Raw genomic sequence first — 18,127 nt, forward strand, 5'->3', positions numbered from 1 at the left:
ATCATCCCAAATGTCGATAAAGAAGTTCCTTGTCAAACATATATCTTGCCAGGGATTATTCTGTCTGATCAAGAACCCTATTGATTTTGAGTACAAGAAACACATTTCTTTTTGGGCCAAATCTGATCTACGTTAGGAGTAGCTGGGGTCATAGGTCATGTGAGTGAATGCACCGCAGGTCTTTAAGTTTTCAGGTTGTTTTTATTCTGCAACCAAGCAAGAATACTATTGATTTTTGTTCATACAACCATAATTTAAGAAGAGGTTTAAGGTTATATGGTCATTTAATTCCGTGCTGTTTGTGTTCCTTCCCGTCACCATTGCCAGGGTTAATTCTGTTTGATCAAGAACCCTATTGATTTTTAGTACTAGCAACAAATTCATTTTTGGGCCATGTCTTGTGCATCTGAGCAAAACCACTATTGATTTAAGGGGGAGTAGCAGGGGTCAAAGGTTAAATGAGTGCGTGTCATCTGTGTCGGAGCAAGTACCCTGCTGATTTTGAGTACCAGAAATCACATTTTGTCCCCCCGCACTATTGATTTTTGGACCACATCTTTTTTTTAAAGCTCGAAACACAATCTAAGATCTGTGTTAAAGTGATTTGGCCATTTAAGTGCGTGTCACCTGTGTTCCCAGAGATACTTCTGTCTGATCAAGAACCCTATTGATTTTGAGTACAAGGAAACAAATCTTTTTTTAGTCCAAATCTGACCAACGCTGTTGGGAGTAGCTGGGGTCATAGGTCATGTGAGTGAATGCACCGCAGGTTTTTAAGTTTACAGGTTGTTTTATTCTGCAACCAAGCAAGAATACTATTGATTTTTTTTCTACAAGCATAATTTAAGAAGAGGTTTAAGGTTATATGGTCATTTAATTCCATGCTGTCTGTGTTCCATCCCGTCACCATTGCCAGGGTTAATTCTGTTTGATCAAGAACCCTATTGATTTTGAGTACTAGCAACCAATTGATTTTTGGGCTGTATCTTGTGCATCTGAGCAAAACCACTATTGATTTAAGGGGGAGTAGCAGGGGTCAAAGGTTAAATGAGTGCGTGTCATCTGTGTCCGAGCAAGAACACTGTTGATTTTGAGTGTCGTCCCAAATGTAGATAAAGAAGTTTACCTGTCAAAATTCAGTACAAGAAACCCATTCCTATTGATATTGAAACCACATCCCAAGTGAACAAATGAATATGAGGGGACGGTTGCTAACGGCGACGGCGGTGTTGCAGCTGGGATGTGGTGCACTCCTACAAGGTGCTCCTCAGCAACGACTCGCAGGCGTGGACGTCGTGCATGAACGGCACAGAAGAGGCGGTAAGTTTCACCTCCCCGCCGCCGCCCCCAACCTGCACCACCGCGTCTCCGTCTCGCCCCCACGCAGGTCTTTGAAGGCAACACGGACGCGGAGACGCCGGTCCTGGCCCTCCTGGGGCACGCCGGGTCCACGGTGGCGCGCTACATCCGCATCAACCCCCAGACGTGGTACCAGAACGGCACGCAGGGGAGCATCTGCCTGAGGGCGGAGGTGCTGGGCTGCACGCTTCCAGGTAGCGGGGGGGGGGGGGGCGGGGCCTGGAGGGGGCGGGACCTTCACGCAGTGATGCACGCTCTCGTTGTCTCGTAGACCCGCACGCCGCGCACGCCGCCGCAGACAAACTGGACTTCCGTCACCACGACTACAAAGACATGAGGAAGGTGAGACGGCGTTTTTGTCCCACGTGGTCCCGACAAACATTATGGGATGTTTCTTGGCAGCTGATGAGAGCGGTCAGGGAGGCGTGTCCCGACATCACGCGCGTCTACAGCATCGGGAAGAGCTACACGGGCCTCCAGCTGGTCGCCATGGAGATCTCCGATAACCCCGGAAAACACGAGCTGGGTGAGAATATTTGCATTGTGTCACAAGAGCTCTTTAGAAGGATTTTTAGAAGATGTTGCTGAAATCTAAAGTGGTAAATACAGAATGTAGCATTTCAAAATAAAATGATTTAAGACTGGAATATTTCAGTTATATTACACATGTCACGAGAACTCTTTAGAAGGATTTTTAGAAGCTTTTGCTGAAATCTAAAGTGGTAAATACGGAATGTAGCATTTCAAAATAAAATGATTTAAGACTAGAATATTTCAGTTATATTAGATATGTCACGAGAACTCTTTAGAAGGATTTTTTAGAAGCTTTTGCTGAAATCTAAAGTGGTAAATACTGAATTGTAGCATTTCAAAATAAAAGTATTTATGAAGGTAAGAATATTTCAGTTTTACGACACATGTCACGAGAGCTCGTTAGAAGGATTTTTAGAAGCTTTTGCTGAAATCTAAAGTGGTAAATACAGAATGTAGCATTTCAAAATAAAATTATTCAAGAAGACTGGAATATTTCAGTTATATTACATATGTCACAAGAGCTCTTTAGAAGTATTTTTAGAAGATTTTGCTTAAATCTAAAGTGGTAAATACAGAATGTAGCATTTCAAAATAAAATTTTAAGAAGGCAAGAGTATTTCAGTTATATCATATACGTCACAAGAACTCTTTAGAAGGATTATTTCAAAGCTTTTGCTGAAATCTAAGGTGGTAAATGAATTGTAGCATTTCAAAATAAAATTATTTAAGAAAACTGGAATATTTCAGTTTTACTACACATGTCATGAGAGCTCTTTAAAATGATTTTTAGAAGCTTTTGCTGAAATCTAAGGTGGTAAATACGGAATGTAGCATTTCAAAATAAAATGATTTAAGAAGGCAAGAGTATTTCAGTTGTATTACATATGTCACAAGAGCTCTTTAGAAGGATTTTGTAGAAGCTTTTGCTGAAATCTAAAGTGGTAAATAATGAATTGTAGCATTTCAAAATAAAATTATTTAAGACGGCAAGAGTATTTCAGTTTTATTACATATGTCACGAGAACTCTTTAGAAAGATTTTTAGAAGCTTTTGCTGAAATCTAAGGTGGTAAATACAGTATGCAGCATTTCAAAATAAAATGACTTAAGAAGACTGGAATAGTTCAGTTGTATTACATATGTCACAAGAGCTCTTTAGAAGGATTTTTAGAAGCTTTTGCTGAAATCTAAGGTGGAAATACGGAATGTAGCATTTCAAAATAAAATGATTTAAGACTGGAATATTTCAGTTGTATTACACATGTCATGAGAGCTCTTTAGAATGATTTTTAGAAGCAGTTGTTGACATGTGGGCTGGTGACAATAGCAGAACTACCTGCAGCTTGTGTGTATTATGTCACCAGAGATATTGGAGAAAGGACAGAAGAGACTTTATGTCACGGGGAGTCTCGCTGTGAGGGTCCCTCTTGTCTCCAAACAGGACGTGCAATTCCATCTCGGTTTACTCTCCACTTGTACAAATGTTTTCTTTGGCCTCCTCGGCTCCGCCCACACGGCAGAGCACGCGAGGAGGATTTCCCACTTTGGCGATGAAAGTCCATTAAGTGCTGCTTTCCTGCACGCACCCAACAAGACGTCCACACAAGTCCTGCAGGCCGCAGATAGAAAAGGCTTCTTTATTTCAGGTGATTAGGATTATTCTGGAACGTCACGCCGGCTGCAGCCACTGGGAGTTCCATACGATGTTTGCCGAGACTTTAGGAGGGGGGGAGGAGCTGGAATGTGGCCTCATAAAGACTTTTAAAGAGCATGTGTGACATTTCTGAGCTCCTGAAAGAAGTTAACGCATTTTACGGACTATAGAGCGGCACCGGGATATAAGCCACACCCACCCTTGTGGTTAGAGTGTCCGAAATGAGATCGGTAGGTCGTGAGTTCAAACCGAGTCATACCAAAGACTATAAAAATGGGACCCACTACCTCCCTGCTTGGCACTCGGCATCAAGGGTTGGAATTGGGGGTTAAATCACAAAAAATGATTCCCAGGCGCGGCCATCGCTGCTGCTCACTGCTCCCCTCGCCTCCCAGGGGGCGATCAAGAGTGATGGGTCAAATGCAGAGAATAATTTCCCCACATCTAGTGTGTGTGTGACAATCATTGGTACTTTAACTTTATATTTTCCCATATATAAGCTGCAGATATGTACGTTGAGAAATGAGTTATTTACACACATTTTTTTGTTTATTTACATACCTTAATTGTCTGTAACAGGGCAGTAAAACGGCTGATCAAACAAAACAGAAGTCATCGTCACGGACCCACGCTCTCCAATCAGCTAAACAGACTCAATAACTCCGCTGTGACGTTTTGGTGAATTTACTGAAACAATACAAAAATAATGCCATTGTAAGTTACACTCGTAAACGTCTTAGCATATTAGCTAATGCTAATAACGCTAGCGTCATTACATTACGATAGCACGTACAAATATGCATGAAAACACTCCTGCAGACATCATACATGGGACGGTTTAGTAATTAAGAATTGTTTTAGTTATATTGTAAAACTTACAAAACGTTGCTTGGGGTGATGAATGAAGAGTCCATACGAGTAGAAACGCTATGGACGGCTGGAAGACGGAACGGCACTTCTACTTCCGGTTGAAATCTCTAAATGGAAGGACACTGCAGCACCTGCAGTGAGTGATCTAACATAATAGTGTGAGAGTCCAGTCCATAGTGGATCTAACGTAATAGTGAGAGTCCAGTCCATAGTGGATCTAACGTAATAGTGTGAGAGTCCAGTCCATAGTGGATCTAACATAATAGTGTGAGAGTCCAGTCCATAGTGGATCAAGCATAATAGTGTGAGAGTCCAGTCCATAGTGGATCAAGCATAATAGTGTAAGAGTCCAGTCCATAGTGGATCTAACATAATAGTGTGAGAGTCCAGTCCATAGTGGATCTAACGTAATAGTGTGAGAGTCCAGTCCATAGTGGATCTAACATAATAGTGTGAGAGTCCAGTCCATAGTGGATCAAGCATAATAGTGTAAGAATCCAGTCCATAGTGGATCTAACATAATAGTGTGAGTCCAGTCCATAGTGGATCTAGCATAATAGTGAGAGTCCAGTCCATAGTGGATCTAACATAATAGTGTGAGAGTCCAGTCCATAGTGGATCTAACATAATAGTGTGAGAGTCCAGTCCATAGTGGATCTAACATAATAGTGTGAGAGTCCAGTCCATAGTGGATCTAACATAATAGTGTGAGAGTCCAGTCCGTAGTGGATCTAACATAATAGTGTGAGAGTCCAGTCCGTAGTGGATCTAACATAATAGTGTGAGAGTCCAGTCCATAGTGGATCTAACATAATAGTGTGAGAGTCCAGTCCATAGTGGATCTAACATAATAGTGTGAGAGTCCAGTCCATAGTGGATCTAACATAATAGTGTGAGAGTCCAGTCCATAGTGGATCTAACATAATAGTGTGAGAGTCCAGTCCATAGTGGATCTAACATAATAGTGTGAGAGTCCAGTCCATAGTGGATCTAACATAATAGTGTGAGAGTCCAGTCCATAGTGGATCAAGCATAATAGTGTAAGAGTCCAGTCCATAGTGGATCTAACATAATAGTGTGAGTCCAGTCCATAGTGGATCTAGCATAATAGTGAGAGTCCAGTCCATAGTGGATCTAACATAATAGTGTGAGAGTCCAGTCCATAGTGGATCTAACATAATAGTGTGAGAGTCCAGTCCATAGTGGATCTAACATAATAGTGTGAGAGTCCAGTCCATAGTGGATCTAACATAATAGTGTGAGAGTCCAGTCCATAGTGGATCTAACATAATAGTGTGAGAGTCCAGTCTGTAGTGGATCTAACATAATAGTGTGAGAGTCCAGTCCGTAGTGGATCTAACATAATAGTGTGAGAGTCCAGTCCATAGTGGATCTAACATAATAGTGTGAGTCCAGTCCATAGTGGATCTAACATAATAGTGTGAGAGTCCAGTCCATAGTGGATCTAACATAATAGTGTGAGAGTCCAGTCCATAGTGGATCTAACATAATAGTGTGAGAGTCCAGTCCATAGTGGATCTAACATAATAGTGAGAGTCCAGTCCATAGTGGATCTAACATAATAGTGTGAGAGTCCAGTCCATAGTGGATCTAACATAATAGTGTGAGAGTCCAGTCCGTAGTGGATCTAACATAATAGTGTGAGAGTCCAGTCCGTAGTGGATCTAACATAATAGTGTGAGAGTCCAGTCTGTAGTGGATCTAACATAATAGTGTGAGAGTCCAGTCCGTAGTGGATCTAACATAATAGTGTGAGAGTCCAGTCCATAGTGGATCTAACATAATAGTGTGAGAGTCCAGTCCATAGTGGATCTAACATAATAGTGTGAGAGTCCAGTCCGTAGTGGATCTAACATAATAGTGTGAGAGTCCAGTCTGTAGTGGATCTAACATAATAGTGTGAGAGTCCAGTCCGTAGTGGATCTAACATAATAGTGTGAGAGTCCAGTCCATAGTGGATCTAACATAATAGTGTGAGAGTCCAGTCCATAGTGGATCTAACATAATAGTGTGAGAGTCCAGTCCATAGTGGATCTAACATAATAGTGTGAGAGTCCAGTCCATAGTGGATCTAACATAATAGTGTGAGAGTCCAGTCCATAGTGGATCTAACATAATAGTGAGAGTCCAGTCCATAGTGGATCTAACATAATAGTGTGAGAGTCCAGTCCATAGTGGATCTAACATAATAGTGTGAGAGTCCAGTCCATAGTGGATCTAACATAATAGTGTGAGAGTCCAGTCCGTAGTGGATCTAACATAATAGTGTGAGAGTCCAGTCCATAGTGGATCTAACATAATAGTGTGAGAGTCCAGTCCATAGTGGATCTAACATAATAGTGTGAGAGTCCAGTCCATAGTGGATCTAACATAATAGTGTGAGAGTCCAGTCCATAGTGGATCTAACATAATAGTGTGAGAGTCCAGTCCATAGTGGATCTAACATAATAGTGAGAGTCCAGTCCATAGTGGATCTAACATAATAGTGTGAGAGTCCAGTCCATAGTGGATCTAACATAATAGTGTGAGAGTCCAGTCCATAGTGGATCTAACATAATAGTGTGAGAGTCCAGTCCGTAGTGGATCTAACATAATAGTGTGAGAGTCCAGTCCGTAGTGGATCTAACATAATAGTGTGAGAGTCCAGTCCATAGTGGATCTAACATAATAGTGTGAGAGTCCAGTCCATAGTGGATCTAACATAATAGTGTGAGAGTCCAGTCCATAGTGGATCTAACATAATAGTGTGAGAGTCCAGTCCATAGTGGATCTAACATAATAGTGTGAGAGTCCAGTCCATAGTGGATCTAACATAATAGTGTGAGAGTCCAGTCCATAGTGGATCTAACATAATAGTGTGAGAGTCCAGTCCATAGTGGATCAAGCATAATAGTGTAAGAGTCCAGTCCATAGTGGATCTAACATAATAGTGTGAGTCCAGTCCATAGTGGATCTAGCATAATAGTGAGAGTCCAGTCCATAGTGGATCTAACATAATAGTGTGAGAGTCCAGTCCATAGTGGATCTAACATAATAGTGTGAGAGTCCAGTCCATAGTGGATCTAACATAATAGTGTGAGAGTCCAGTCCATAGTGGATCTAACATAATAGTGTGAGAGTCCAGTCCATAGTGGATCTAACATAATAGTGTGAGTCCAGTCTGTAGTGGATCTAACATAATAGTGTGAGAGTCCAGTCCGTAGTGGATCTAACATAATAGTGTGAGAGTCCAGTCCATAGTGGATCTAACATAATAGTGTGAGTCCAGTCCATAGTGGATCTAACATAATAGTGTGAGAGTCCAGTCCATAGTGGATCTAACATAATAGTGTGAGAGTCCAGTCCATAGTGGATCTAACATAATAGTGTGAGAGTCCAGTCCATAGTGGATCTAACATAATAGTGAGAGTCCAGTCCATAGTGGATCTAACATAATAGTGTGAGAGTCCAGTCCATAGTGGATCTAACATAATAGTGTGAGAGTCCAGTCCGTAGTGGATCTAACATAATAGTGTGAGAGTCCAGTCCGTAGTGGATCTAACATAATAGTGTGAGAGTCCAGTCTGTAGTGGATCTAACATAATAGTGTGAGAGTCCAGTCCGTAGTGGATCTAACATAATAGTGTGAGAGTCCAGTCCATAGTGGATCTAACATAATAGTGTGAGAGTCCAGTCCATAGTGGATCTAACATAATAGTGTGAGAGTCCAGTCCGTAGTGGATCTAACATAATAGTGTGAGAGTCCAGTCTGTAGTGGATCTAACATAATAGTGTGAGAGTCCAGTCCGTAGTGGATCTAACATAATAGTGTGAGAGTCCAGTCCATAGTGGATCTAACATAATAGTGTGAGAGTCCAGTCCATAGTGGATCTAACATAATAGTGTGAGAGTCCAGTCCATAGTGGATCTAACATAATAGTGTGAGAGTCCAGTCCATAGTGGATCTAACATAATAGTGTGAGAGTCCAGTCCATAGTGGATCTAACATAATAGTGAGAGTCCAGTCCATAGTGGATCTAACATAATAGTGTGAGAGTCCAGTCCATAGTGGATCTAACATAATAGTGTGAGAGTCCAGTCCATAGTGGATCTAACATAATAGTGTGAGAGTCCAGTCCGTAGTGGATCTAACATAATAGTGTGAGAGTCCAGTCCATAGTGGATCTAACATAATAGTGTGAGAGTCCAGTCCATAGTGGATCTAACATAATAGTGTGAGAGTCCAGTCCATAGTGGATCTAACATAATAGTGTGAGAGTCCAGTCCATAGTGGATCTAACATAATAGTGTGAGAGTCCAGTCCATAGTGGATCTAACATAATAGTGAGAGTCCAGTCCATAGTGGATCTAACATAATAGTGTGAGAGTCCAGTCCGTAGTGGATCTAACATAATAGTGTGAGAGTCCAGTCTGTAGTGGATCTAACATAATAGTGTGAGAGTCCAGTCCGTAGTGGATCTAACATAATAGTGTGAGAGTCCAGTCCATAGTGGATCTAACATAATAGTGTGAGAGTCCAGTCCATAGTGGATCTAACATAATAGTGTGAGAGTCCAGTCCATAGTGGATCTAACATAATAGTGTGAGAGTCCAGTCTGTAGTGGATCTAACATAATAGTGTGAGAGTCCAGTCCGTAGTGGATCTAACATAATAGTGTGAGAGTCTTGTCCATAGTGGATCTAACATAATAGTGTGAGAGTCCAGTCCATAGTGGATCTAACATAATAGTGTGAGAGTCCAGTCCATAGTGGATCTAACATAATAGTGTGAGAGTCCAGTCCATAGTGGATCTAACATAATAGTGTGAGAGTCCAGTCCATAGTGGATCTAACATAATAGTGTGAGAGTCCAGTCCATAGTGGATCTAACATAATAGTGTGAGAGTCCAGTCCATAGTGGATCTAGCATAATAGTGAGAGAGTCCAGTCCATAGTGGATCTAGCATAATAGTGAGAGAGTCCAGTCCATAGTGGGGCCAGCAGGAGTACATCTTGAGTGGAGACAGGTCAGCAGCACAGAGACGTCCCCAACTGATGCACACATGAGTGGTCCACCCTGGGTCCCGACTTTCCCCCCGGAAATCAAAGTCTTTGGTTCCGGGGGGAGTATGGTTGCATAGCTGAAACTTAAAGGAATTGACGGAAGGGCACCACCAGGAGTGGAGCCCGCGGCTTAATTTGACTCAACACGGGGAACTTTACCTGGCCCGGACACGGAAAGGATTGACAGATTGATGGCTTTTTCTTGTTGTCTTTCGCTTCCGCAGGAGAACCCGAATTCCGCTACGTGGCCGGGATGCACGGGAACGAGGTCCTGGGCCGCGAGCTGCTTCTAAGCCTGATGCAGTACATGTGCCGGGAGTACAAGAAGGGCAACCAGCGCGTGGTGCGCCTGGTCCAGGAGACGCGCGTCCATCTCCTGCCCTCCATGAACCCCGACGGCTACGAGATGGCCTTCAAAAAGGTTCCCCCCACCGTCGCAGTCCTCCAACAATCCTGACAAAAAGCCAAGAAAAACCGCAATAGAGCTTCCTGGTTCCTGCAGGGCTCCGAGCTGTCCGGCTGGGCTCTGGGTCGTTACAGCTACGAGGGCATCGACATGAACCACAACTTCGCTGACCTCAACTCCGTCATGTGGACCGCCATAGAGCTGGAGACGGACCGCTCCAAGCTCATCAACCACTACTTCCCTATCCCCGAGCAGTACGCCTCTGAGGACGCCTTTGTACGTCTCCTCTCCCACGCCGCTTGTTTGGAAGTCCGGCCGAGGACTAACGACTTCCTCTAGGTGGCGTCGGAGACCCGCGCCGTCATCGACTGGATGCAGAACATCCCCTTTGTTCTCGGCGCCAACCTGCACGGAGGGGAGCTGGTGGTCACGTACCCGTTTGACATGACCCGCGACTGGGCGCCCCAGGAGCACACGCCCACCCCCGACGACAGCTTCTTCCGCTGGCTGGCCACCGCCTACGCCAGCACCAATCAGGTGACTCCTCGTCTTCCTCATAGGGTCAGAGTCTGGAACCAATTATTGGCTCAGTGGCCTTGTGGTTAGAGTGTCCTCCCTGAGTTCAAACCCCGGCCGAGTCATACCAAAGACTATAAAAATGGGACCCGTTACCTCCCTGCTTGGCACTCAGCATCAAGGGTTGGAATTGGGGGTTAAATCACCAAAATGATTCCACCGCTGCTGCTCACTGCTCCCCTCACCTCCCAGGGGGTTGAAACAAGGGGATGGGTCAAATGCAGAGGGTAATTTGCTTTAACGTAACCCGTCAACAAAACCAAAATATGACGGGAAGTAGACTGGACCGGAGGCTAAAGGGTTGCCATGTGGGGGAAACAAAGCCCTGTAGGGGGTGTACTATGTAACCAGGAAAAAAACCTCAGCAAACATAAGCACACCTTACGACATACAACTCGAGACTTGCAATGGCAGCCAACCGCCGCCGCAGCCGGAAACTGCGCAGCTCCGTGGGTGGCGTGCACAAAGGGTGAAGGATAGAGGTAGGCTGCCTGGGGGGTTTTGTAGCGTGTGTGTCCGTAAGCCTGTGGCATCGCTTCGTCTGGCATCAGCGTCGATGCGATGAACACAGCGGGTTGCTATGGAGACTGGTCAAAAGTCCACAATCAACACGTGTCCATGAGGGAAAACCAGGGCGCGGAGGGGCTCGAAATGCAGATTAGGATGTTTTGACTTGGTAGATACATTCCAATGCTTGTCTACTCTAATAGTATGCTCCTGACCCCTCAAGTTGATCATAATCTCACCTTGCAGAGGGGAAAGCTTCTCCGAGATGTTTTCCAGTTTTAGATTTAGTTCAGAAATCGCCACAGTCTGATTGCCTACAGCCCTGCCCCATCCTATCAATCATGACAAGCAGCTTGAACCATATAGGTCGATGTCTTCAACAGAAGGAATCGCCAGCAGTCGAACTTTCCCCTGATTGAACCTGAGCTTCTCGTCCAGAAAACCCCGTCCGCCGCGTCGAGAGACCAGTCAGGCAATTCCAGGTTTTAGATTTGCAGAACAGTGCGGGGAAAAGCTCCAACGAAGTTGAGAGGAAGACGCAAAGGCAGGGGAAAGATAAGGGAGAGGGGAGGGGAAGTGTCCGCCTTTGTTGAGAGCAAGCAAGAAGATCATGTTCAGTTTTGTCCAAGTGTAGAAAGAAGATTTTAGCTTTAAACTTCATGTAAACTTGTCGTTCCAGTGACAACAAATGCGATACAGCAGTTTTAGGTCTGAAATGTCGCACTTTTGTTTGGCAGCAACCAAGTTGGCCTTGCATGCTTTTACATGACGCACCTGTGCAGGTGATGTCCAACCCTGACCGCAGGCCGTGCCACAACAAGGACTTCATCAGGTACAACAACATCATCAACGGCGCCGCCTGGCACAACGTACCCGGAAGTAAGTCCAATAATTCAATTACCTTTTTCTTCAGCCCCTATTTGTAATGTGGAAAACACATTTGGGTCTCAACTGAAAGTATATTTTAGAAGCGTTTGGTAAAGTCCAAGCTGGTAAATATAACAGAATATAAAAATAACCCAGCAAATAGTATTGTGGTGTGGAATATTGAAGTTATAGCACATATGTTACAGTAACTCAGAAGTATATTATAGAAGCTTTTGCTGAAAGCTAAATTGGTAAATATATTATAATATAAAAATAATCCAAACAGTCATTTCAGAAGAGTGCCTTTTGGTTGGGAATATCACAGGTATATCACTTAATATTTCACAAGAGTGTTTTAAAAGTATATTTTAGAAGCTTTTTGTGAAACATATGCTGGTAAATATTAGAATGTGAAAAATTCCCCCAAAAATGAAACCTGGTTTGGAATATATGATGAATTTATACATTGCGATTGCTTTTTTGAAGTATATTTTAGAAACTTTTGGTGAAATTTAAAATGATCAAAATAGCAGAATAGTAAAAATAACATGTTTAACCAATTATATTAATTTGGAATATTTGGTTTATATGTACCCCGCCTTCCGCCCGAATGCAGCGGAGATAGGCTCCAGCGACCCCAAAAAGCTTCCGCCCGAATGCAGCTGAGATAGGCTCCAGCGACCCCAAAAAGGGACAAGCGGTAGAAAATGGATGGATGGTTTATATCATATGTTACAAGAGTGCCTCAGAAGTATTTTTAAAAGCTTTTGCTGAAATCTAAGCTTCTAACAATAGAATATAAAAATAGCCAAAAAATCTACTTGGTTTGGAACATTTGATTTAGGCTCGGTAGCTGTTCCCCACAAGTGTGTGCGTGTTCTTGTATTTCTACCCATCTTGAGACATCAACAAGGAAAAGTAGCTTCCACATGAGGAGGTGTGAACATAAATCATGGTCCCAATATGGAAAATTATTGCGTCTAATAGAGAATGTCTCATTTGCACCCCTGGTGGTGAAATCTATCAAAATGAGGGTGGTCCCAAAAAGGAGGGATTTTTCAAATTGACTGTGTCGGTTTTAAAAAGTGCTCCCCCTCTGGTCAACATATGAAATAAAAAGTGTGTGTAAGAAATTTGAAGTGCTCCCCCTTTGGCCAAAATTAATAAAAAACATAAAATAAATGTGTATAGGGACATACTGTAATAACTTGAAGTAAATAATGAAGATTAAAAAGCAATTACAGAAACAAAAAAAAGCAGTCTTTTTCTCATAATGTTGACTTTTTTCTTATGAAATTGAGAACAATTTCAATTTTTTTCTGTTTCTGTAATATTGCAATATTTTCTCAAAATTATTACTTTTTTATGTAAAATTATTACTTTTTTATGCAAAACGGTGACATTTGTCATATAAAATTCTGACCTTTCTCACAATACTGCCAATTTTTGTTGTAAAAAAAGTGACATTTTATGAGTAAAATTATGACTTGTCATCATTTTGCCAAGAAAAATTCCAATTATCATAACATTGCCAACATTTTTAAAGTTTTTTTGTTGTAAAATTGTGACTTTTGTTGAGTAAAATTACGACTCTTTTCTAGGGATGTCCGATAAATGCATTAAAATGTAATATCGGAAATTATCGGTATCGTTTTTTTTATTATCTGTATCGTGTTTTTTTTGTGTTTTTTTTTTATTAAATCAACATAAAAAACACAAGATACACTTACAATTAGTGCACCAACCCAAAAAACCTCCCTCCCCCCATTTATTTCTGTTATCAATATTCTGGTTCCTACATTATATATCAATATATATCAATACAGTCTGCAAGGGATACAGTCCGTAAGCACACATGATTGTGCGTGCTGCTGCTCCACTAATAGTACTAACCTTTAACAGTTAATTTTACTCATTTTCATTCATTACTAGTTTCTATGTAACTGTTTTTATATTGTTTTACTTTCTTTTTTATTCAAGAAAATGTTTTTAATTTAGTTATCTTATTTTATTATTATTTTTAAAAAGTACCTTATCTTCACCATACCTGGTTGTCCAAATTAGACATAATAATGTGTTAATTCCACGACTGCATATATCGGTTGATATCGGTATCGGTAATTAAAGAGTTGGACGATATTGGAATATCGGATATCGGCAAAAAGCCATTATCGGACATCCCTACTCTTTTCATAAAATTGCCAAAATGTTAAGCTTTTTCTTGTCAAATTGCGACTGTTATCATAATATTGCACAAATGTCCAGTTTTTCTAGTAACATTTCGACTTGCGTTGAGTAAAATTACGACTTATTATATAATACTGCCAAAATTAAACGTTTTTCTTGTGAAATTCCAACTAATTTTTTACAACAGGCTTTTTTATATTTACATAGTATGTATATATTATTAATGTTGTAAATACACATCTTTATATAACTAGAAAGGGTGGTCCTAAAGAGGTAGGTCAGAGTTCTCAAGAAGGTAACAAATACGAGTGTGTGTGTGTGTGTGTGTGTGTGTGTGTGTGTGTGTGTGTGTGTGTGTGTGTGTGTGTGTGTGTGTGTGTGTGTGTGTGTGTGTGTGTGTGTGTGTGTGTGTGTGTGTGTGTTACCAGGCATGAATGATTTCAGCTACCTGCACACAAACTGCTTCGAGGTGACGGTGGAGTTGTCCTGTGACAAGTTCCCCCACGCCAGCGAGCTTCCTGCGGAGTGGGAGAACAACCGGGAGTCTCTGCTGGTCTACATGGAGCAGGTCCTTAAACCTGATTGGCCGATGTCGTCCCCTAACGGCGAGGACTACGACTTTAAAGACTGGGATTTGTTTTAAGGTGCACCGTGGAATCAAAGGCGTGGTCCGCGACAAAGACACGGACGCCGGAATCTCGGACGCCGTCATCAAAGTGGACGACATCGATCATCACATCCGATCAGGTACTGTCGGTCATCAGCATGAAGGTAAATGTGAGGTTGGACTATTTATTGTGCCTCCATCTTGTATAGTCTGTTGGTTAATCAGTAATCCGCATATCGAGGATGGTCACGGTCGGTTTTTGTCTCTTTTGTCGCTCAGCTGCCGACGGCGACTATTGGCGCCTGCTCAATCCCGGCGAGTACAGGGTGACGGCGAGCGCCGAGGGCTACCTGCCGTCCTCCCGCACCTGCCAGGTCATGTACGACTACTTCCCCACCATCTGCGACTTCCGCCTGGCCAAAGTGCCCGAACAGCGCGTCAGGGAGATTTTGGGAAAAGGCGGCAAACTGCCCAAAGACCTGCAGCTGCGCCTGCGTCGGCTGCGTCTGCGCAAGCTCCGCCTCTCCGGCAAGGCCATCGATCGGCGTCGCGCCGCCGCTGCGTCCGCTAAACGAGCCAAGACCATGTCAGCACGTTTCAGCAGAACCTTTGTGGACTAACGGTTTCAGTAAAGGTCAGTAGCCACGACTTCCTGTTTGCAATAATGGCATCACCACGGCAACCGGCGTCCTTCTCAAGACTGCACTATAAATGTGAGAAATAAATAATGACTTGATGTGATGGGAGGTCAAAATGTTTTTTTTCTACTGTGAAATTAGTTTCCACAGGACTGCGATGTATTTGTGGCATTGGGTTGCGAGTAGAGATGTCCGATAATGGCTTTTTTGCCGATATCCCGATATTGTCCAACTCTTAAATTACCGATTCCGATATCAACAGTAGTGGAATTAACACATTATTATGCCTAATTTTGTGGTGATGCCCCGCTGGATGCATTAAACAATGTAACAAGGTTTTCCAAAATAAATCAACTCAAGTTATGGAAAAAAATGCCAACATGGCACTGCCATATTTATTATTGAAGTCACAAAGTGCATTTTTTTTTTTTTAACATGCCTCAAAACAGCAGCTTGGAATTTGGGACATGGAAGAGTTAGTGCTGCAAGGGATTCCGGGTATTTGTTCTGTTGTGTTACGGTGCGGATGTTCTCCCGAAATGTGTTTGTCATTCTTGTTTGGTGTGGGTTCACAGTGTGGCGCATATTTGTAACAGTGTTAAAGTTGTTTATACGGTCACCCTCAGTGTGACCTGTATGGCTGTTGACCAATTATGCCTTGCATTCACTTGTGTGTGTGAAAAGCCGTAGATATTATGTGATTGGGCCGGCCCGCAAAGGCAGTGCCTTTAAGGTTTATTGGCGCTCTGTACTTCTCCCTACGTCCGTGTACACAGCGGCGTTTTAAAAAGTCGTAAATTTAACTTTTTGAAACAGATACCGATAATTTCCGATATTACCTTTTAAAGCATTTTTCGGGCGATATTATCGGACATCTCTAGTTGCGAGGAAAGATTGTCCAATTTGCATAATTGGCCTTGACGCACAGAATAAACGCGGACAAAATATTTTGTTGCTCGTCGCTCAAACACAAAAAATCAGGAGTTCTGGAAACGTCGTGCTACATCTTCTTATCCTCTGAGAGACGAGGTGCGTATGCCGTGTCACGATGCCATCTAGTGTACGTAGTTGTAACTACATGCTACGTCCCACATTCTGTTTACAAAAATGTGTTTGTGCGAGGGTAACAGGGAGCACTAAATCTATTTTTGGCGGTCCGTTACTAATAAATTGATGTATTGGAAACACTAATTATGGTATAGGCCAGCAGAGATGTCAATCTTTATTACACGTTTCGTTTGGAAAAAAACCTAAATAAAATTAGCTACAAATTGCTAGCTTCCACTTGACACTGCTTCTCATCTTCGGTGGAGAGGACACTTCTACATCTGTCAGGAAACAAAAATAGCTCATTTTAGATGATTCAAATACCTGCTCGGTGTGGGAGGCAACGTTAGAATCGTGAGATGATTTTAAAAAGACCTTGTGACGTTGTAGGCGTCTGCTGCTGCTGGAAGGAAGCCATGATGCTGTTTGCCGTCGAGTTTGGTCCAGTCAGCTAAAAAAAACAATGAACCGGTTTGATGCTAAATTTCAAAGCATCACCAAAACACACCCTTTTATGGCGAGATCAGTAGGAATTTTCAGTGTCAACAACTAATGTTGAGAAGCTTTGAGCGGGTTGTGAAAGGAGTTATAAATAATAAAAGGAATCATTTAGCTCAGGGGTGCCAAATTAATTTTAGATGGGGAGCCACATGGAGAAAAATCACGGCACGATAACTTAAAAATAAAGACAACTTCAGATTGTTTTCTTTGTCTAAAAATAGAACACGCACATTCTGAAAATGTACAAGTCATAATGTTGCGGTTGATAATATTCTACCTTTATTTGTCGTTATTTATACTTTCTGAATAAATGATGTGATAATGTTCATCAGTCAACTCATTGGTGTTCATTTTCATCCATCCATCCATTTTCTACCGCTTATTCCCTTCGGAGTCGCGGGGGGCGCTGGAGCCTATCTCAGCTACAATCGGGCGGAAGGCGGGGTACACCCTGGACAAGTCGCCACCTCATCGCAGGGCCAACACAGATAGACAGACAATATTCACACACTAGGGCCAATTTAGTGTTGCCAATCAACCTATCCCCAGGTGCATGTCTTTGGAGGTGGGAGGAATTACCCGGAGGGAACCCACGCAGTCACGGGGAGAACATGCAAACTCCACACAGAAAGATCCCAAGCCCGGGATTGAACCCAAGACTACTCAGGACCTTCTTATTGTGAGGCAGATGCACTAACCCCTCTGCCACCGTGCTGCCCTGTTCATTTTCAATCAAGATAAAAAAAATATCAAAATCAAAATACAGGATGTTATTTATGTAGTTTGCTCATTTTCCTCGACTGTTGCAATAACCTGGTTTATTTTTTTTTATATGTAGCATCATCTACCGTATTTTTCGGATTATAAATCTCTCCGGAGTATAAGTCGCACCGGCCGAAAATGCATAATAAAGAAGGAAAAAAACATTGCACTGGAGTATAAGTCGCATTTTTTGGGGGAAATTTATTTGATAAAATCCAACACCAAGAATAGACATTTGAAAGGCAATTTTCAAGCACCCATTTGTGAATTTGTTCCTCGAGCTGAGGCCACCTAGCTTTAAGCTTGTGATTAGCTTTTTTAGTTTTCTTCATTTCAGTAAGAGTAGCCTCCGCTTTTCGCCAGTCCCTTACAAGTTTCTCGCTTACTCCAAACTTTCTTTCCGCTGCTCGATTACCGTTTTCCGCTGCGTATCTCACTACTTCCAGCTTGTAACCTGCAGTATAGGATTTCCTTTTCGGTGCCATTTTTGTTCAGCCCTTCTCAGTTTTTATAAGTTACCGCCAATGTTGAAATGATCAATTTTCATAG

At 42.4% G+C, this 18,127-nt stretch overlaps 2 protein-coding genes across 4 annotated transcripts in view; one reads left to right on the plus strand and one right to left on the minus strand.

Moving 5' to 3' along the window:
• Window positions 1-15,366, plus strand: part of LOC133645076 (probable carboxypeptidase X1) — a 23,867-nt gene extending 8,501 nt beyond the window's left edge. For both annotated transcript variants that reach the window (XM_062039861.1, XM_062039862.1), the window contains exons 5-15: window positions 1,236-1,320; window positions 1,388-1,553; window positions 1,631-1,701; window positions 1,762-1,885; window positions 9,705-9,901; window positions 9,983-10,162; window positions 10,226-10,423; window positions 11,752-11,848; window positions 14,452-14,591; window positions 14,668-14,770; window positions 14,910-15,366. In XM_062039861.1, the coding sequence (XP_061895845.1) occupies window positions 1,236-1,320; window positions 1,388-1,553; window positions 1,631-1,701; window positions 1,762-1,885; window positions 9,705-9,901; window positions 9,983-10,162; window positions 10,226-10,423; window positions 11,752-11,848; window positions 14,452-14,591; window positions 14,668-14,770; window positions 14,910-15,250 (1,702 nt within the window). In that variant the 3' untranslated portion in view covers window positions 15,251-15,366. The remainder of the gene's footprint in view (window positions 1-1,235; window positions 1,321-1,387; window positions 1,554-1,630; window positions 1,702-1,761; window positions 1,886-9,704; window positions 9,902-9,982; window positions 10,163-10,225; window positions 10,424-11,751; window positions 11,849-14,451; window positions 14,592-14,667; window positions 14,771-14,909) is intronic.
• A 1,111-nt stretch (window positions 15,367-16,477) lies between these two features.
• elp1 (elongator acetyltransferase complex subunit 1) overlaps window positions 16,478-18,127 on the minus strand; it is a 43,679-nt gene continuing 42,029 nt past the window's right edge. For both annotated transcript variants that reach the window (XM_062039859.1, XM_062039860.1), the window contains exons 35-36: window positions 16,691-16,766; window positions 16,478-16,596 (exon numbers count right to left, since the gene is read on the minus strand). In XM_062039859.1, coding sequence (XP_061895843.1) covers window positions 16,529-16,596; window positions 16,691-16,766 — 144 coding nt within the window. In that variant the 3' untranslated portion in view covers window positions 16,478-16,528. The remainder of the gene's footprint in view (window positions 16,597-16,690; window positions 16,767-18,127) is intronic.

This window comes from Entelurus aequoreus, linkage group LG28, assembly GCF_033978785.1.
Source record: "Entelurus aequoreus isolate RoL-2023_Sb linkage group LG28, RoL_Eaeq_v1.1, whole genome shotgun sequence".
In the NCBI taxonomy this organism is placed as follows: domain Eukaryota; kingdom Metazoa; phylum Chordata; class Actinopteri; order Syngnathiformes; family Syngnathidae; genus Entelurus; species Entelurus aequoreus.